The sequence below is a fragment of the Callithrix jacchus genome, chromosome 10 (assembly GCF_049354715.1).
Source record: "Callithrix jacchus isolate 240 chromosome 10, calJac240_pri, whole genome shotgun sequence".
NCBI classification, from domain to species: Eukaryota; Metazoa; Chordata; class Mammalia; order Primates; family Cebidae; genus Callithrix; species Callithrix jacchus.
Window position 1 is genome coordinate 66453653 of NC_133511.1, and position 21283 is coordinate 66474935.

The window sequence follows — 21283 nt, forward strand, 5'->3', positions numbered from 1 at the left end:
TCATTTTTGTTCCAGGGATGTACTTCTAGGGATTCTCCAAATGTTCTATCAGGGTATTCTCTCCCCAGGTGATGCCTTTGTTCTTACTGGCATCTGTGTAAGGTAATTCCGTGGCCCGACCTGTTTTCCACCTGAAGAGATGGTGGAGATTAGGCCCAGTCTTGTGCTTGCCTTCATTTTCCACAGTGTGGCACTGAGTATACTTCTAAATACAAATCTTCTTGCCTTTCTCAGCATCACCCATATTTAATTCTCTCTTTTGTCACTGGCGCTAGGAAGGTTCCCACTCCAAAGCCAGACATTCCACTCTCTCTGTGTACTCTTTTAAACCAAATATCATACTACAAACATTTTCCCACATTGCTAGATAGTCTTATAACTATATTTTTGAATGCCTTAATTTTATTTTCTTAACTTTGATCAAATTTTTTAGTAGAGGAATCCATACATATAGAATAAAATTTAAAAGGTGCAGAATGGTAGCATTGAAATGTAAACCTTGCTCCTCCCCTCTCTCCCCTGTAAACCCAGCTCCTTTCCCTGGAGGGCTGCGTAATGAAAAGTGTCTTATTTACATACTTCAGAGATATTTTATACATATATAAACATACATGACTATACACATTCTTTTTTATATAGTAGCATATCCTATGCACAGTCTTGCCTTGAGTAATTGTTTCAGATCAGTTTATAATGGGCATCCACATTCTTTTCGGTGACTATGTAGTAGTCCATTGAATGATTGACCATGACTTATTTAGTCTCTACTGAGGACATTTAGATTATTACTAATCTTATGCTTTTACAAACAAAGCTATAATGAGAATTTATATATGAGTGTGTGTGTGTGCATGTGTGTGTGTGTGTGTGTGTGTGTGAGAGAGAGAGAGAGAGAGAGTTCACGGTTTTCTAAGTCAAAGGATATGTGCATTTTAATTTGAGTAGACATTGTTATAATTGCCTTCCGTGAAAGTTACACCAATTTATACTCCTATCAGTAATGAATGATGTAATGCCTGAATTTTAAATTTCTAGCATCTCAGGATGCTTTTTTATTTTTTATTTTTCAAGGCAAGTTTTAGAGCAGGAGTCAAAGTTAAAAAGCTTTAGAGCAGGAGCAAAAGGAAGGAAAGTACACTTGGAAGAGAACCAAGTGGGCAACTTGAAAGACAAATGCCTTTTTTATTTTTAAAGCCTTTTGTTGTTGTTGAAAGAGGTTCTCACTCTGTCACTCAAGCTAGAGTGCAGCAGCGTAATTATGGCTCACTGCAGCCTTGACCTTCTAGACTCAAGTGATGTTCCCACCTCAGCCTCCTGAGTAGCTAGGGCTAGCTAGGTTTGTGCCACCATGCCTGGCTCTTTTTTTTTTTAGGTAGAGATGAGATCTGGCTATTTTACTGAGACTGATCTTGAACTCCTGGCCTTAAGCAATCCTCCTGTCTCCATCTCTGAAAGTGCTGGGATTACAGGTGTTGTGTTCGGCCTTAAAGCTTTTTATTATAAAATATTTTATTTATTTATTATTTATTTATTTATTTATTTGAGATGGAGTTTCGCTCTTGTTACCCAGGCTGGAGTGCAATGGCGCGATCTCAGCTCACCGCAACCTCCGCCTCCTGGGTTCAGGCAATTCTCCTGCCTCAGCCTCCCGAGTAGCTGGGATTACAGGCACACGCCACCATGCCCAGCTAATTTTTTGTATTTTTAGTGGAGATGAGGTTTCACCATGTTGACCAGGATGGTCTCCATCTCTTGACCTCGGGATCCACCTGCCTCGGCCTCCCAAAGTGCTGGGATTACAGGCATGAGCCACCACGCCCGGCCCTATTATAAAATATTTTAAACATACAATAATGACTGTCATGCAGCTAAAGCCATCAACTCACAGCCAGATGAGTTTATCTAAACTGGTACCCACTTCCCAACTCCCCCTAGATCACTGTGAAGCAAATAACAGATATCATACTATTTCATTTATAAATATTTCAATATGTATTCCCAAAAGAAACCTTGTCTCTATAAAAAATACAAAAATTAGCCATACATGGTGGCGCACACCTGTAGTTCCAGCTATTCATGAGGCTGAGGTGGGAGGATCACTTGAGCCCATGAGGTCAAGGCTATAGTGAACTGAGATTGCACCACTGCACTCCAGCCTGGGTGACAGAGTGAGGCCCTGTCTCAAAAACAAACAAAAAAAATCAAAAATACCCAACTCTTTTTAAACTCTTTAACCAGAACATCATCATTACATGTAGAAAATACTTCTTTGGTATTAATAAATATTCAGTTAATATTCACATTTCTCAAATTGCTTTTTTTTAAACTTTTTTTAAAACAGGTTTTTTATTCAAATCAGGATCTAAACAAGATCTAGACACTGTATTTGGTTCATGTGTCTCACAAATGTCTCCTAAATCTCTCTTTGCCACCACACAGGGCTAATTTTTTGTATTTTAGTAGAGACAGGGTTTCACCATGGCCAAGATGGTCTCGATTTCCTGACCTCATGATCTGCTCGCCTTGGCCTCCCAGAGAAATCTCTTATTATCTGTAAGTTCCTCTTCCATCTTTTTATCTTTGCTCCTCTTGTTATTTGTTGAAGAAACAGATGTTTGTCCTGTCAAGTTTTGGATTTTGTTCATTGTGTCCTCCTGGTATCATTTCACTTGTCTGTCTGTCTTGTACATTTCCTGAACATTGAGAGGTAGCTCCTGGGGCTTAGTCTGATTCAGGTGTTGTTTTTGTTGTTGTTGCTTTTCGTTTTTTTTTTGCATGTCTGCTGCTAAGTGGTAGTGTGTCCTTACAGTAAGAGGCATGTAATATCAAGCTTTTTTCTCTCTCTCTTTTGTGATGATCATCTCCTAGATGCATTATCTTATTAGATAATGGCTAACATGGTGAAACCCCGTCTCTACTAAAAATACAAAAATTAGTTGGGTGTGGTGGCACACACCTGTAATCCCAGCTACTCCGGGGCCTGAAGTGGGAGAATCACTTGAACCTGGGAGGCAAAGCTTGCAGTGAGCCAAGATGGCACCACTGCACTCCAACCTGGGCAACACAGTGAGACTCCACATCAAAAAAAAAAAAAAAAAATAGAAAGAAAAAGAAAAAAGAAAATGTTGTGACCAGAAACGAGCAGGAACCTAACTCTTCATTTCCTCTAGGAGTCATAGTTCAGTGTTCACAATTTCGACAACTTTATAGAACATAACTACTATAAAGTCAAAATAATACTATATAATGTAAAATTTATACCACATATGAATGTAAAATATGTGACCACGAAGAGAGTAGGGTGGTATTTAGAAGTATACTGTTTTAAGGCTGGGCATGGTGGCTCATGCCTGTAACCCCAGCACTTTGAGAGGCCAAGGCGGACATATCATTTGAGGTCAAGAGTTTGAGACCAGCCTGGCCAACATGGTGAAACCCAGTCTCTACTAAAAATATAAAAATCAGCCAGGAGAGGTGGCACATGCCTGCAGTCCCAGCTACTTGGCAGGTGGAGGCAGAAGAATCTCTTGAACCCAGGAGTTGGAGGTTGCAGTGAGCCAAGATTGTGCCACTGCACTCCAGCCTGGGCAACAGAGCAAGACTCTGTATCAAAAATAAAAAAAGAAGTAAATATACTGTTTTAAGATTCTTCTATTCCTAAGCACTAGAGTATTTTTGGCAGGCAAGCTATGATAAAAAGAAGATGCATATGCATTTACACAGCAGCCACCAAAAATAAGACAAATGGACCTAAGCAGAAATTCAATAGAAGTGACACAAATTAAATTAATAATGATAATTAATTAATGTAGAAGATAAAATTGAATAAAAATAATTTTCTAATTAAAGGCAGAGAAATGAAAATCTGAAAATAGAAATAGAAATCAAATACTGTGATAGACAAATCCAAACATACCAGTAATTTAATGTAAATGGACTAAATACTCTCATTAAAAGGCAGCATTTGTTGACCTTTTATAAATGCAAGCAATTATATGTTATCAAAAAACATACTTCAGCATTAAAAGACATAGACAATTTGAAAACAAAATTATAAAAAAGAAAAAACATATATCCAGTCTGTTAAGTGGTTTTCCTAGCTCTGCTCACACACCTCCAGACAGAGAGCATTTACTACCTCCTGAGGCAGCCTTCCATTCTTGCACAGTTCTGATCGTTAGACAGTTACTCCCCAAAACTGAAATTTGCCACTAACATTGTGGCAAATAATTCTGCCCCCCTCGCAAGACCTCTGAAAAATCCCTGGCCATGCTCTACATCCCTCTCTGGTGGTACTGACCACACTCTATTATAGTTCCTTGTTTCCATGCCTCATCCCATCCAGACCGTGAGCTCTCCAGGCAGCTCTATGTCATCCATAACTTCTTCGGCCCCGAGTCCTGGGCCTCCCACAGAGGAGGTGTCCAGAAACAGTCTGTGGAATCAGGAAATGAATTCTATCTTAGAAGTGGTCTCTTCTTCAAGTTAAGCATTGCTGATTCTACTTATGTTCTTCATGGCTTCCAGACCGCACACCACTGCCCTTATCTCCATAGGCTCCAGTTGACTAATGTGCCCTTAATCTATGTAGCTTGGAGTTGAAGACAACATGTATGGTATGGTCTGGCCAGGTTCAAGCCTGTGCTGGACCCTGAGGGCAGAGATGGGTTCAACTTGGTCCATCTTCAAGTAGGTCACAGTCTTGTAGAGAAGACACACTTGTAAACAAACACGTGCAGTAAAGTGTTACACACACTGAGAGAAGCTTGCATAGGGAACTGTGGGGACATAAAAGAAATGCAAAGTCTTAAAAGGGAGGATTAGGGCAGAAAAGGCTCAAAGTGACACTGAATTAGTGAGAACTTTAGGTTCAAGTGAAAAGAGAATATTTAGATCTCATAACTGAAATGACTGTGGATAGACTTCAGGAACAGATTGATCCAGGGCCTCAAACAATGGCATCAGGACTTGGTTTTTCTTTCTCTATCCCTTAGCTCTGCTGACCTCAAAATTGGCTTCACTCTTTCCTGTGTGGTGCCAAATATGGCTGCTGTTCACACCACACTTAAATTCTATAGCTTAGCCACCCCTACTTTCGTATACATGCAGCCAAAGGCCCAGGAAGGATTCTGGACAAATAATTGCTCTAAGGAGGGTCACGACCTCCTTGGAACCAACAGATGGGACTTAGCCCCACCTGAACCATATGGGCTGAGAGCCAGGGAGGGAAAGGTGACTCCCCAAAGGGAAGAGATACATTTCATTCCCAAAAGAAGGAATTCTGGGAAGGCCAAAACATTCGATGTCCACTATGGCCTCAGAAGATAAGTAAGGAATTTGGGGATAGATAAGAAGACATAGTATGTTCCAGGCAGAAGCAGCAGCATGAGAGTCTCTGAGCTGTGAAGCTGTTCTGGGGAAATCAAGTGCTTGTCTTGCTCCAGACTAGAGCAGGTGCTTTGGGTGCCCCATGTATATTCCCCTAGCCTTTCCATTTCAGTGCCATTTCAAATGTCTATTGGAAATAGACATTTCAGGCTGGATGCAGTGGCACACTCCTGTAATACCAGCACTTTGGGAGGCCGAGGCAGGAGGATCACTTGAGCTCAGGAGTTTGAGACCAGCTTGGGCAACATGGCAAAACCCCGTCTTTACAAAAAATGCAAAAATTAGCCAGGCATGGTGGTGTGCATCTGTAGTTCCAGCTACCTGGGGGGCTAAGGTGAAAAGATAGTTTGAATCCAGGAAGTGAAGCCTGCAATGAGCCAAGATATCACCACTGCACTCCAGCCTGGAGCCTGAGTGACAGTGAGACCCTATCAAAAGAAGAAAGAAAGAAAGAGAGAAAGTGGGGGGGGAGAAGGGAGGGAGGGAGGGAAAAGAAAGGAAGGAAGGAAGGAAGAAAAGAAAGGGAAGGAAGGAAGAAAAAGAAAGAAGAAGGAAGGAAGAAGGAAGGAAAGGTAAAAAAAGAAAAGAAAGGAAGGAAGAAAAGAAAGAGAAAGAGAAGGAAGGATGAAAGAGAAAGAAAAAGAAAGAAGGAAGGAAGAGAAAAGAAAAGAAAAGGAAAGGGTCTATTTCCACCTGCCAGGATCTGCACCTTTTGTCTCAGGACTTTTGGAGGGACTGGGGCTGTCAACCCATGTATCTGGCTAGATGTGCTAAAGAATTCGTGTCCCCCAAGCAGCCCTTTTTTGGTGCTTCCAATCTTCTACCTCCAAATTTATCAATGTTTAGAAAGCAAGCAATAGATATGGGTATCTTTTAGATAAGGGGCAGCACTGACTCCCCTACCCCTTTGCCTCCAATGAGGGTAACTCTGGATGTGTGTTATACCCAGGCCTCTAGGGTTCCCTAGCAGGGCTAAGCTTGCTAAGCGTACACCTTATTATAGGCTCCATTCTCTCCTGTCTTACTTCCCACGCCCCTAATCGTGTTTCCGTGGATCACATCACACATGAACCACTTGTGCTCAAATCCATGACCCAGGGCCTGCTTCTGGGAAAATCCAAAATAGCCTCAAACACATTCTTCTAAAAACAAAGCTTAAGTCAGTGTCAACACTTTGTGTTTTGTTTTGCTGCCACATTATCCTACTTACTTAGGCAGGATAACAAATGTCTATAACCTCTGAGGCACAGACCCTCCTTCCAGGAGCTCCTAATCTGAGGGGAAGCCAATAATAAGCATTTCATGGTTTTCAAAGTGGCTTCTCAGCCATGTGTCCATTTGCTCCTTGGAACCCTGCGGGATTTGCAGGACCACAATTCTTGTTTTGCAAGTGAGGAACACAGAAGCTCAAAGTGAGGCAGTGACTTGGTCCAGGTCCCAGAGCCTGTGATCCCTGGCTGACTCCTTTCTTGGCTTGTGCCTGTGTCAGCAACATTCAGGTGGTCTCTTTTCACTAAGAATAATTAGAGGATCCCTCCTTTCTCTGTGGGTTCAGCCAGAGCTCCAGTAAAGATACCCATATCTATTGCTTGCTTTCTAAATATTGATGACTTTGGAGGTAGAAGATTAGAAGCTCTAAAAAACAAACAGCACTCTTTCCCCCCAGGGGCCGCTCCATCTATTGCCCTCTCTTGGGCTAGAGTCTCTCCCAGTGAGAGCAATGTTTTTCTGACCATGTGGAGGCTCATGACGTTGGGGCCATTCTTCCCATATCAGACTGTATCCTCCCCCAAAAAAGGGACCCACACCAGGATGATACATGTGAAAAAGGGGAGACTAGTGGGATGAGAGCAGTCAGGGGACACAGACAAAGGCATCTAATTTAGGACAGGGGAGATTTCTGGGAGGAAGTAGCATCTAAGGGTGAGTTAGCCAGCTCCAGGAGGAAGGGTGTTCCAGGCAGAGAGAATAGCATAGGCAAAGGCCTGGAGATGACAGAGAGCATGTGGGTGTCCCCCTCCTAATCCTGTCTGGGGTGAAAACCCAAGCTCGCAGCCTCCTCCCACATTCCTTAGTTCTCCTACTCCTTCCTCCTACCCCTCGCCTGGAGCAGGCTGAAAAGGAACTGGGAAGGACCCCACCCATCTGAGAGCTGCACAGCCAGTGCTGGATCCTTCCACTTGTCCCTGCATGGGCCCACCACCCTTCTCCACCCACAGTGGGCCACCTGGCTCTGGAGCTTCCATCTGGGTTGAGCCAAAAGGAGGCAGTGGTAGAAGACCACAGGATGGAAGGGGAGGGAGGGAGAGGTACTTATTCTCCCGGCTGTCTCCCTGTGGGTTAGCCTCTATGAAAGACCACAGCTCCAACCTGGATGCTCTTCCGACCACTGCCCTCTCTGGGTTCCAGTAACCCCTTCCTCCCCTTGCGCTGTCAGCCCAGGTAGTTTCCATCCTCACTGTTGCTAGCCAGACATAGTGCACTATTTATTGATTTCCTAAACCCTCACCACACTCTCTTTAAATACCCATTTTCATTTTTTTATGTCTCCAGTGGTGCAAGAACCAAAGGGTAGATGTCAACAGGAGGCAGTTTTTGTTAAAATGTGAGAACATCTTAGCAATCAGAGCTGTCTGGCTGCATTGCAGGCAATGAGCTCCCTAGAGGTATGCAAGAGAAGCTGGACAGCCTCATGCCAAAACTGAAATAGAGGCGGGGCGTGGTGACTCCCACCTGTAATCCCAGCACTTTGGGAGGCTGAGGCGGGCAGATTACTTGAGATCAAGAGTTGGAGACCAGACTGGCTAACATGGCAAAATCCCAACTCTACTAAAAATACAAAAATTAGCTGGATATGGTGGCATGCCTGTAATTCCAGCTACTCAGGAGCCTGAGGCACAAGAATCACTTGAACCTGGAAGGCAGAGGCTATAGTGAGCTGAGATCACACCACTGCACTCCAGCCTGGGTGATATATCTCCAAATATAAAGAAATAGAAAGGATTCATTAGGCTTATGAGGGATTTGACTAGGAAACTCTTGAGAGTCCTTTTAATTTACATTCTAGAACCCTAAGATGATTCAATTCTAAGACTTTGGTTCTAAGATTTTATTAGCGCAAAAGACAATCCCTATCTTCAAAGAACTCACAATCTAGCAGATGAGGTGGATAACGGTTACTTTCTTTTTTTAAAAAATATTTTATTCTTATTTTTTTAATCTAGGATCAGGATCTGAGACTTTCAGTAACTGTCATAAACAGTCCTACAGAGTAAATACAAGGCCATGTGCAGGATATGAGAAGGAACCCTGACTGAACCAGGACTGTTTCCTCATGGCTAGTCTCAAGAACCATTTGTATCAGAGTCATTTGGGAATCTTGTTTTAAAATGCTGATTTCTGGGCTCCACTCCAGATTTCCTGAATTAGAACCTCTGGAGTGGAACCCAACAGTCTATCTACTAAAACAAGCTCCCCAGGTGATTTTTAGGCAGATTGAAAACAGGTTGCAAGACAGGCACAGTGGTTTGTGCTGTAATCCCAGCACTTTGGGAGGTGGAGGTGGGCAGATCACTTGAGCCCAGGAGTTTGAGACTAGCCTGGGCAACAGGGCGAAACCCAGTCTCTATAAAAAAAATACAAAAATTAGCTGGGCATGGTGGCATGTCCCAGCTACTCAGGAGACTGAGGCAGGAGGATCACCTGAGCCCAGGAGTTCAGGGCTGCAGTGAGCCATAATCACTCCACTGCATTCCAGCCTAGGTGACACAATGCAACCCTGTCTCAAAAAAAAAAAAAAAAAAAAAAAAAAAAAGGAAGAAAGGAAGGAAGAGCGAGAAAGAAGAGAAGAAAAGAAAAGAGAAAGAAAATTGAGATTGCATCCTTAGGTGGGCAGGATGACTTCTCTGAGAGTTGATCTCCAGACTGAGAAAAAGGAATTGTTGGGTCAAAACATGTAATTATAGAATACGGAACTAACATGTTTTGAGGAAGATTAGCAATTTTGTACAATATAGCCACCTCGTAGAAGGTCTAAAAAGGATAGCACTTCTAAGATATATTCTGAGATTCTGTAATTGAGGGTATGTGCCTCAGATATCCTGAAGCAGACCTTTGAAAGGGAGTGAGAGAGCTGGCCTGAGGCTGTTATTAATTATTCTAAGGCAGTGAGCTGGTAAAAGGGTGCTCCACAGGGTCCCTGGGAGACCGTTCCCTGCAACTGTCCCTTCCTCTGCCACTAGCCTCCTGGCTCTTATTCCCCAGCTGTCCCTGGCTGCCCCTGTTCTCTGAAGCCTGCAATGTCACCAGCAAGGAAACAACAGTTTGAGTGAGGGCAGTGTGGTGGGAAAATAAGCTGTTCTGGGGCAGAGATGAGTAAGGTGCCCCAACACAAGTTGGTCAGGCACTGTTAGGAACTTTTGGGGCTTGGTGGGAGGAAACATCTGCCCGTGCTAAGCAGAGAGAGAGGGGTGTGTAGTGGATTTTGGGTCTGGGCTCTGCCACTTGGGCATGTCTCTTCTCCCACTGGGCCTTCTGCATCCTGTGTGGAAAAGAGCGTTTTTGGAAGAATTAGATTATCTCGCTGTTAACCCTCTGGTTTTAGTACTGCGGACTCAAAGGTCTCATCTGATCCCAGACATAAGCCTGTGAAGAATGCAGGCAGGAACTGTTCCAACTTTACAGCGAGGCCAAGGCCTGGTGAGGAGCAGCGACTCGCCCACGGCCACACAGCCACACTGGAGCAAAGCCCACTCCTGGTGATCGGCCTCATGCTGGGCTTGCTGAGGCCCAGCGGAGCGTGAGGCTTTCGGTCTCTGGGCCAGGAAACAGCCGTTGCAGGGGACGGAAGAGTCGGAGCCCACAGCTGGGGGAGGGCAAAGGAGCTGGGCGGAGGCACCCAAGGCCAGCCAGGGGAGAAGTGGGTGTGCTGGAGCCCGGGCGGGGCCGGGGGAGGGAACTCCCGGGGGAGGGAAAAGGGAGCCGCACGCGGGTGGGAACGCGGAGCCAGAGGGTGCTCTGCGCAGTGCTGGGCGCCCGCCGAGTGGACCAGGGCTGGTGGAGCTCACAGGATCACAGCGTCCCGGCCACCCTCGGTCAGAGGGCGTTGTATCCAGCGAGCAAACGGGCGCCCCGAAGCCTTGCGGAGAGGCAGGTAAGGCACCCATCGAGCTGGGAAGGTTGAGCTGCAGCCTGGGGTAGAAATGAAGGGTCTTCCCTCCTCCCTTCCTAGGGCCACAGCGTGCTCTCAGTGAGACTGTGGACCCGAGGTAGGTGTGGGGGGTGCTGCATATACTGAGCCAGTCCTCCCGGACCCTCCCCAATCTTCCCAACCACAGTGATCCCAGAGCAGCAAGTGGGAATCGGGAGCTGGGATCTGCGCGCCCCGCCTGGAATCTGTGGGGACTTGCGCGGGCACTCCCAGCCCTCAAGACGGTGACGAGAAAAGTTCCTCCACACTCACAGACAGGCAAGCGAACATCTGCGTCTGGCAGCCAGTGCACGCGCAGAAACGACACTTCAGGACGCAGTGCAGTCTTATTTGGCCGGAGCCACTGGCTCTGCGAAGCCCACTTGCCCATTCCCTCTACCTCACTGTGTCCCTCACTCTGTCTGACCTAGTCCGGGGAAAGCAGGCGACTCCCAAAAGCATCTTCTGCTGCTAGTAACATAGGTTGAGTTTGGAAGTCGGGAGACTTGAGTTACAGGCTGTGTAAACCCGGGCAGTCACCCCTCCACTCTGTGCCTTGTGCTCGCTTTTCCTGGGTCACCATCTGTAAAATGGGCCTCCTGCTCCTGTTGCCTGCATACTCCATGGGACAGGAGAGGAAAGGGGGATTGGACCTGGGAGTCTCTTACCCTGAAAATAAATGAGTTGGCTGGGTGCAGTGGCTCATGCCTGTAATCCAAGAACTTCGAGAGGCTGAGGCGGGCAGATCACAAGGTCAGGAGTTCGAGACCAGCCTGGCCAATATGATAAAACGCTGTCTCTACTAAAAAATACAAAAATTAGCTGGGCGTGGTAGCACGTGCCTGTAGTCCCAGCTACCCGGGAGGCTGAGGCAGGAGAAGTACTTGAACCCAGGAGGCAGAGGTTGCAGTGAGCTGAGATTGGGTCACTGCACTCCCACCTGGACACAAAGCAAGACTCCGTCTCAAAAAAACAAAAAAGAAAAAGGAAAAAAAAAAAATGAGTTTAGTCCTTGCTTGAAACTCCACCAGAGTATCTCCTCCTAAAATCCCCTCCCAACTCTACCAATTTGCATATAGAGAAACTGATGCCCCAGGGGAGACGATTTACCAAAGGTTGCAATAGCGACCAGACAGAATTAGAACCCAAGTTTCCACAGTCCTAGCCCAGGGCTCTCTCCACTTCACCTATAAAGGCCTATTGTAATTGTGTGAGCTCCTCATCTCCTTGTATGCCTCCACTTTGCCTATTCCTGATGGAGGAGACCCATGCTGGAGCTCTGGAAACTGCTTTCAGTTTCTTGACTCCTTGAGGTGATAACCTCAACCCTTCTCCATCCCTCACTCACTCCATACTTCTTAAAGCACATCCATAAAGTTAATGTGGGAGTGCTTAAAATACCTTCTACAAGGGAAGCAAGACAAGAAACTTGATCTTATTGATGAGGAAAATGAGGCCTAGAGTGATAAAGTTACTTAACCAAAATCCACCGCTAGATGTGTTGGCATAATAGGGGCAGGAACCCAGGTCTCTTGATTCCCTCTCTGATGTGTTCTCCACCAGCTACAGGACTACAGAATGGTACCCCTCAATGATAAGGGACTGCAGGGATGATCAGAGAGGGTGAGAAACAAGGAAGCCTTCTGGTGAAGTTGAGGTTTCTGGGAATCAAGAATAGTAATAATAACCTCCTGGCTGCTTCTGAGGCTAGGAGAGCTGGGGTAAGAAAGGAGACATAGAGATGGCTGTTCTTGGTAATATAGGGGGAAAGAAAAGATGTGGAGACAGAAAAGGAAACAGTGTGACCAGGCTGCTTGATAGTTATCTTGTATTTTGCAGTTTCTAAAACTTTCCCAACTATTGTCTCCTCTAGTTCTCATGTGAGGTAGACAGGGCAGGGATCATTATTCCCAACTTATAGATTAGGTTCAGAGGAAGTAAATGCAGTGCTCAAGGACACAGAGCCAAGCATACAGCCAAGATTAGAATCATGAAAGGAACACTTGAAAGGCAAGATCACAGGCTGAGGGACCGAGAGTTGGACTGTGTGTGTGTGCAGTGGGCAGGTGTATGTGGCCACACCCTGGGTAGGTACACAGGGAAGAGGGTTACAAAGCCATTGCTGGTGTTTTGAAGCCAAGAATGTTTGCCCTTTGGATTGAATGGGGTCCAGTTACAGAAAGCGTCTGGGCTTCCAAAGAAGGCTTAGAATTCTTCCTCCTCTGACTCACCCCACCTGACTGAGATGGCTTCTTTTCTTTGAGCCATCCCTTCCCCAGACCAAATGAAATCTGGAGGTTGCTTTTTAAATATTGTAAGCTGTTTTCATGAATGTATATGCATGTGCCAGAGCAGGAGAATGCACTTACAGAAGTGGCATTGATTCATTTATTCTTATTCTTGAATGCCTGCTAGGTATCCGGGCTGGGAAATAAAATAATGTATGAAGCACAGGACCCTACCCTCATACCTCAAAGTACACAGTTACACACACACACACACACACACACACACACACACACACACACAGTTTCAGTACAGTATAGTGTTCTAATAAGGCTTTGTGCAAAGCACTTTAACGAACAAACAAGAGGGAGAGACTAACTGGCTAGGGAGTGGGGAAGGAGGTGTCCCAGGAGAAAATCTACAGAGATGACATTGGAGCTGGGTCTTGAAGGATGAGTAGGAGTTTGCCAGGCAGGTCAAAAGAGGAAGGGCATTTTCGTTTAAGAAAACAGCATAAGCTACTTGGTTTCTGCCTCCAGCTCTGCCACTGCTGGGCTGTGAGACCTTAAGCAGGTGATTTCCTTGGGGAAGAGGGTCTATTCTTCCACTGGTTGAGTGAGGGAGTTGTACCAACAACATGATCGTGAAGATCTCTTCCAGCTCAGATTCTATTCCTGTGTCCTTCCAACTGGATGCTAAGGTCTACTCCTTTAACTCCCCTCCCACTCCATCAGCTCTCCAGTCCGCAGGAGGGATAAGACCACCAAGGGGACAGAGGCAAAACTGTGCATCCCAGGGGCTGTCTTTGGATTGCCTACCTGCTTTATGTGATCTTTTTCTACCTGCCTCTCTACTCCATTTCCAGACACTGAAGACTCTCATTTTGAAAGAGTAGCTAAAACGGAACAATGGGAAAGACCCAAGTGTAGAGTTTCACTTTTCTCCAGAGCAACCTGAATGAAAACCCCGCTAAGATCCCCAGTCCATCCTTCAGATCACAGCTTCATCCCCCAACTTCCAAGTTAGAAGCTAAACAACTGCAAGACAAGTACATTTTGTGAGAACTGGTTAATGTGTGGGAAATAGCAGGAACAGAGAGTGACCTGGCTCATCTGGGGAATCTGGAGTAGGTCTGGAGCAGTTGGGTGCATGGGAGATGAGAGCATAAAGGAAGGCTAACTCCTCCTCCCAAGCTTACCAACCTCCATCTCACTGGATCCTTAACTAAGATTGGCAAGAATCTGTGGTGCAGGAAAAGGCTATAGTAATAGAGTTAGAGGAGATGATGCCCCACAACCCTAAGAGGCTGTGTCTGGTGTGATGTGAAGCTTTGATGCGAGGGAACACTGCCGTTTGTAGTGGAAAGAGCACCTGAACAGTATCCCAAACACCTGGGTTCTTGTCTGAGTGCTGCCATTTATGGGCCATGTAATTTTGGACTAGTCACTTCTCCCTTCTGAGCCTCAGTTTCCTCATCTATGAAAAGGAGGGGTTGACTCGGTATCTAGATTCTAGATGATCCTTAAAGTCCCTTTCAGATTGGCCATCTGCTCACCTTCCTTCCTCACTGGCCTATCTTCCATTTCAAGGCAAGCCCTCTCCAGGGCAGGAGCTCCGTCTCCCCCATCCAAGGAGCTTGGTAATCAGGGACTCTCCTGGAGAAGGAAGCCAAGGAGCTTGGAAACAGTGGCAAAACTCCTCTGCTGATGACTGCCAGTCCCCAGCTTGAGCCCCAGAGGCAGGTCATAGAGAACCAACCTATGACTTCATCAGCTTTCTGCCTCTCCTAACTCAGACAGGAGGCCCATGCACCCAGGCCCTCCCTCCCACACAAACCCAGGACCTGGAGATATGGAACTATGGCCTCTTTTGTCCTCCTGTCAGAATCACAAACATCCTGGTCTCTTCAGAGAGGCCCTGAGGCATGAAAGGTTTCCTGAGTCTTTATTCCCCTCATGGAACCCTGCCTCAAAGCCTACCCTGCCCTCCACACTGGCCTTTTCCCCTACTTTCTGCAGGGTCTATCTCCTCCTTAGGCTAGATCACCCTGCAGGGTAAGCTGTTAAGAGGAAAAATGAGTAAGTCCCTCACTTTAGCTCAGCTGGAATATTAGGTGTAAGTTAGTCCCAGGGCTCAGAAGCATCTTAACTAGTGAGGAAAAGGTCCACAACCTTCTCTATCTTGGGATTTGAGAGGCTCTAGAAAGCCCCCAAGATGCCTCTCCCACCAGCCTCTCCAACTTCTCATGGTCTCATCATGTGGCTTCATACCATCACAGGATGTTAGAACCAACTGGAACCCCTTCAGAAAAGGGAAGTCTATGTCCAAAGTCACACAAGGAGCTGCTGAACTGGGACAACTCCCTGGGTTTCCATTCCTTCTCTGTAGTGAGGGTATTTAGCCTAGAAGGGCTCTGAAGGCCCTTCCAGCCTCTGCTCTACAAAAATAAAGCCACCACCATCTGTGTACTGTCTAGTGCCAAGCACTACATCATGTTTTTTAATTTTCACATCAAAGCTATGCTACAGATAGTGTTCATTCTGAGTGTTCATACCCTGTCCATCCAAATAGATTGGGTGGTAACACATCATTTGTTCCTATGTAAAATATCAACTCAGCTGCCAGCAGGCATTCTCCCATTCACATCATTCCCTTAGGATTCTAAAAGGCCCTTGCTATGGTAACCCTTAAGAAAGGGAACGTTTCAGGCCGCACCATCAGCTGGCCCCTGAATGGGAGTCCACATGTTTAACAGGTTTCTCATGAAGTCACCCAATGAAGACACTCTGAGTCTGGAGTTGGGGGACAGCAATTAGAGGCCCCTTGGACACTGCATAGTTCCTTTAACTGCAACCCTAGGCTGGCCTGACCCAGCTGCTGCAGGAAGGGGAGGAGCGGTGGGAGAGGTCAGAGGCACAGCGGGACTATTGCACAACCCTTGGGGCTTGGCCTTGGGCAATCCATTCCGATTCTGAAGTTTGTGCTTTGTAACTGGTTCCTTCCTTTTATTCTTTCTCTCCTGCTTTCCAGCTCTGGGCTTTCCCAGGTCTAAAGTCAATACTGAGACCCCAGATGTGTCCAGTGACATCCTGAAGAGGCTAGGGGGTTGAGGAGCCTTAGGGTGTCCACATAGAGAGCCTGAAACTGACTGAGAGCCAGCGGATTTGTCAGCTGTCTGGTGAGTCTTCCACACTCAGATTTCCCTCCCTCTCCCTGTCAGTTAAAGCCCCTTTCCAGTGATACCTAAGAAAACTGAATGGTCCTTCCCCTAGATGGAGCTCGGGATGACTAGGAGCTTTCACCTTCACTATATGTGCTGTGTCCATTCCTTTTTTTCTTCTAACCTACATGTACATATTTGCTTCTCTAAAAAAAAATTTTTTTTTAATTTAATCCTCTTCTACATAATACAAGTGTATGCTCACAGCAAGCCTTGAAGGAGGAGGGCAAGGATGATCATCTTTCTTTGTGGTTTTTTGTTTGTTTTTGTTTTTGTTGTTTTTTTGAGACAGAACTCTTGCTCTGCTGCCCAGGCTGGAGTACAGTAGCACAATCTCAGCTCACGGCAACCTCCACCTCCAGGGTTCAAGCGATTGTCCTGCCTCAGCCTCCTGAGCAGCTGGGAATACAGGCATGTGCTTGGCTAGTTTTTTATTTTATTTTATTTTATTTATTTTATTGCATTTTAGGTTTTGGGATACATGTCTAGAACATGGAAGATAGTTGCATAGGTACACACGTGGCAGTGTGATTTGCTGCCTTCCTCCCCTTCACCCACATCTGGCATTTCTCCCCATGCTATCCCTCCCCAACTGCCCCCAGCTGTCCCTCCCCTATTCCCCCCAATAGACCCCAGTGTGTAGTGCTCCCCTCCCTGTGTCTACGTGTTCTCATTGTTCATCACCCGACTATGAGTGAGAATATGAGGTATTTCATTTTCTGTTCTTGTGTCAGTTTGCTGAGAATGATTTTCTCCAGATTCATCCATGTCCCTACAAAGGACACGAACTCATCGTTTTTTATTGCTCCATAATATTCCATGGTGTATATGTGCCACATTTTCCCAGTCCAGTCTATCATCGATGGGCATTTGGGTTGGTTCCAGGTCTTTGCTATTGTAAACAGTGCTGCAATGAACATTGGTGTGCATGTGTCCTTATAGTAGAACGATTTATAGTCCTTTGGATATAGAGACGAGGTTTCTCCATGTTGGCCAGGCTGGTCTCGAGCTCCTGACCTCAGGTGACCCACCCACCTGGGCCTCCTAAAGTGTTAGGATTACAGGCATGAGCCACCACACCAGGCCTATTTTTTTTAATTGTGTTTTTTTTTTTTTTAAAAAAACTAACATAAAACTGTACCATCTTAGTTATTTTTGAGTGTACACTCAGTAGTGTTAACCAAATTCACCTTGTACAGCAGATCTCCAGAACCTTTTCATCTTGCAAAACTGAAGCTCTATACCTACTGTACAACTCCATGATGATCTCTTTTGGTAGATGAGGAAACCGAAGCCCCACTAGGCAAAGGAACTTACTTCCTTCAAAGTAGGTTCCTCCAGACACTTAACAGGGTTTGTCTCTACCTGTGAAATTGCCTGAGGCCCCTTCGCCCTTCAACCCTTAGGTTAGCCATTCCCTCCTCAGGTCTCACATCTGTCTCTAGCCCCACCCCCACTTTGTTATCCTCTCTGCCCCGACTCATGACTCAGCATCTTGCACTAAACTATTTCAAGACTCTTGTAGCTGGGCTCACTGCCTCAACTCTAGCTCCTTCCAGTCAGCATGACAGCCAGAGTATCCTTTCCAGGCACAGATCTGACCATTTTATCTTCTTTAAAATACTTATTTCTTGGGAGGCCGAGGCGGTTGGATCACGAGGTCAAGAGATCAAGACCATCCTGGTCAACATGATGAATGTCTTCTAACAGTGCCACGCAGTCCTGCTGAGAGCTGGCATGGAAATGGAAGCAGCTCTAAGCTAGCCACAAAGAGTAGGGCTTTCTGTCTTGGCTCTGTCTCTAACATTCTGTGATGATGGACAAGCAACTTACTCCTCTCAAGGCCTCAGTTTCCTTGTGTATAAAATGGCAAGAGTTAACATGAAATAATCCCTAAGGTCCTTCTAAACTAAAGTTCAGTGATTTATAGAATCCAAAGAAAGGAGAGATTAATATGGGTTCTGATGGTCAGGGAAGACTTTATTCTACAATTATTTATTGAGCACTTGTTGAGTGCCATCATAAGTGATTGTATATAGCAGTGAGTAAAACAAATATAGGCCCTGCCTTTGAGTGTGTAGCCTAGTGAAGAAAACAGACATGTAATCAAGTAGCTAGAACAAACTATTGTATTAGTCCATTTGCATACTGCCATGAAGAAATACCCAAGTCTGGGTAATTTATAAAGAAAAAGAAGTTTAATGGACACAGATCCACATGGATGGGGAGACCTTATAATCATGGCGGAAGGTGAAGGAGAAGGAAAGGCATGTCTTATATGGCGGCAGGCAATAGAGCAGGTGCAGGGGAACTGCCCTTTATAAAACCATCAGATCTCACAAGACTTATTCACTATCATGAGAATAGCATGTGAAAAAACCATCCCCATGATTCAATTACCTCCCACCGGGTCCCTCCCATGACATGTGGTGATTGTGAGAGCTATGATTCCAGATGAGATTTGGGTGGGGACACAGCCAAACCATATCAGCCATGATGTTTGGATTTTACCTGGGATCTGAGGGGATGACGTCATTCAAGTTACAGATGACAGAGCCATCCCCTCTCTCTTTTCTCTTGCCACCAGAGCTTCTACCAAGTCTTCCCCCACCTCAATCACTATTGCTATGGAGACTACCAATGGAACTGACACCTGGTACAAGAGCGTGCATGCTGTACTGAAGGCTCTAAATGTCACTCTTCACAGCAACTTGCTCTGCCGGCCAGGGCCAGGGCTGGATTCAGGGCCAGACAACCAGACTGAAAAGCAGCGGGCCAGCCTACTTGGCCGTGATGACAACTCCTACATGTACATTCTCTTTGTCATGTTTCTATTTGCTGTCACTGTGGGCAGCCTCGTCCTGGGATATACCCGCTCCCACAAAGTGGACAAGCGTAGTGACCCCTATCATGTGTACATCAAGAACCGTGTGTCTATGATCTAACACAAGAGGGCCAGGATGGTGGAAGACTGAGACACCTGGGGATTGTGTCTGGGGCCTCCAGAACTCTGCTGTGGACTGCATCAGGTCTCAGTGTCCCTATCTGTAAGATCAACAAGAAACAGGGCTAAGGGAGGTCATCACTGGGGTAGGAGAATAGGGGCTGGCAGACCAGAGCCTTGTGCATAAGGATTTTTTTCCAGAAAAAGATAGACTTTATAAACAGTGGGAGCCCGTGAACGAACACATACAAGTAGCAACAGATAATGACCAATAACTGGTTAAGTGGCTGGAATATTGGGGGCCTGGTGGTTGGAGAAAGGAGCATAAATTGTAGCAGAGGGAAATGAGACAGGAAGATGCTCTGGGGACACATTTTTTATGTGTTATCTTCAATAGTCATGAGAAGCAGTGATGATTATCCCATATCACAGATATGACTTACCACCACCACCCCGCCTCCACTCCCGTGAAGAAAGCAGGGCAAGTGCTATGCTGCCCATTTGGGCCTGAATGATGCCATGATTGGAAACCAGGAACTCTGGTCTCCTTGCCTAGTGCTTTTCAAAAGTTTGTGCCACACAGGAAAGGATCCAGGCCTGAAGGTCATACAATCTGGGGACTCTCTTTAAGGATTCTAAAATAGCTTACTTTTGCAAATATTACAAAAATATACTGCCACATAAGTATGTTGCTAGGGCCCTTGCTAAGACCTTAAGAAGGAGCTCATGTGAGTCAGGACCCCGAATATTATGCCTTGTTAGCTCCATGATTCATGTGCTTCTTGAACCAAGTCACAGGGCACTTCCCAGTCACATCTCCAGCTAGGGGGACTAAACTACCTCCAAATCAGCCTCTTTGGTTTTGAGTGAGCTCTGTGAGAAATTTTCTTTTCTTTTTTAAAACAGTCTCTCTATGTTACCCAGGCTGGAGTGCAGCTACCCCATCTTGGCTCACTGCAACCCCCGCCTCCCAGGTTCAAGCAATTCTCCTGCCTCAGCCTGAGTAGCTGGGATTACAGGTGCCTATCACCACACCTGGCTAAACTTTTTTAAAGCAGAGACAAAGTTTCACCATATTTCCCAGGCTGGTCTCAAACTCTTGGCCTCAAGTGATCTGCCCATCTCAGTTTCAAAGTGCCAGGATTACAGGTGTGAGCCACTGCAACCAGCTATGAGATTTTTTCTGATATCATGTTGAATCTGCTTCTAGAAGACTGATATTGCACTTAAAAGATTATATTAAAAGAAGGAGAGTATAAGAGTCAGGTACACGGTCCAGTGGAAAGAGAAGCAGCCCTGATTCTACCACTAAGGTGATGTATAATCTTGGGCTGGACACACCTCTCTCATTCATTTTCCTCTTCAACATAATGAAATAGACTTGAAAATTTCCGAGGTTCGATCAGTTCTGACATTCTAGGCTTCATATACATTAAGTTGAGCCACAGGTAATCACTGTGTTTGTAGGTTAGAAACAGCTGGGTATCATAGTTTCATTTGTGGTTCCATCCAATACCTGCAATGTGGCTGTTGAATATGTTACAAAGTATCCCAAATCTCAGCTAGAACCACCCACTGTTCTGTTTGTCCAGTTTCAACTTAAGGGATCTCCATGTGGTCCCCAGAAGTACCCATTAAAACATACATATTTGTGTGTAACAGAACTCTGAAATAATATTTTGATAGCAGTTATCTCTGAGGAATTGGATTATGGGTGCTTTTCCCTTTCCACATTATATTTATGTACTATTTGACTGACTTGACCATAAGCATGTTACTTGTATAATAAAAGGAAAAAAGATACTTCCACTTTGAACAAATAAAAATAAAACCCTTTGGGTTCTTGAATGGAGGATCACGGAACACATTTGCTGCCATGAGCAGTTATGTCAATGCTCTGTAAACCTGCGCTGAGCCCTGTTGCTCAAGCCCTTCCTCATCTCTTCTTAAGGGAGAACGTGGAGACTTCCTTAAGATGTGACATATAGGAAGACAACAGATTCAGAAAGTTACAGCTTATAGGACTTTAGACACCATCCAGCCTGAACTTCCAAATAAAATATGGAATGCAATTGGGTGTAAAAATGAGTGGTTATGTGATGAATGTCATAAGGATTTTGAGAAATGCAGTTGACTAGGAGGAATCAGAGAAAGGTAGAACTTGAATTGGGCTTTGAAAGTTAGGACAGAGCTAAATGGGCAGAGTGAATGAAGGGATCAAGACCAGGGAAGCTTGGAAGCAGACATCGCGGAGCTCCTTCCTGGACAGGGCAGGTGGGCTGGGGGGACAGCAGAAAGCAGGCCTCCTGGGGCTACT

At 45.6% G+C, this 21283-nt stretch overlaps 1 protein-coding gene across 3 annotated transcripts; it reads left to right on the forward strand.

The window, feature by feature from the left end:
- The first annotated feature begins 10386 nt into the window (after window positions 1-10386).
- KCNE3 (potassium voltage-gated channel subfamily E regulatory subunit 3) lies at window positions 10387-21051 on the forward strand. Of its 3 annotated transcripts, none has more exons than XR_013523251.1 (3): window positions 10387-10540; window positions 15833-15980; window positions 16315-16449. XR_013523251.1 is itself a non-coding variant. In XM_078340244.1 (3 exons), exon 3 carries the CDS (start codon window positions 18650-18652, stop codon window positions 18965-18967), a length of 318 nt encoding a protein of 105 aa, XP_078196370.1. In that variant the 5' UTR covers window positions 10387-10540; window positions 10725-15980; window positions 18610-18649; the 3' UTR covers window positions 18968-21051. The 3 variants fall into 3 exon arrangements, 2 of the variants coding, with proteins under 2 accessions (XP_078196370.1, XP_009005685.1); XM_078340244.1 differs by lacking the exon at window positions 16315-16449 and adding an exon at window positions 18610-21051 and having other exon boundaries at window positions 10725-15980; XM_009007437.4 differs by lacking the exon at window positions 16315-16449 and adding an exon at window positions 18610-21051.
- Window positions 21052-21283: the final 232 nt, after the last annotated feature.

Excerpts from the sequence above, each read along its gene's own strand:
- KCNE3 (XM_078340244.1), top strand. The coding sequence starts at position 18,650 with ATGGAGACTACCAATGGAACTGACACCTGGTACAAGAGCGTGCATGCT.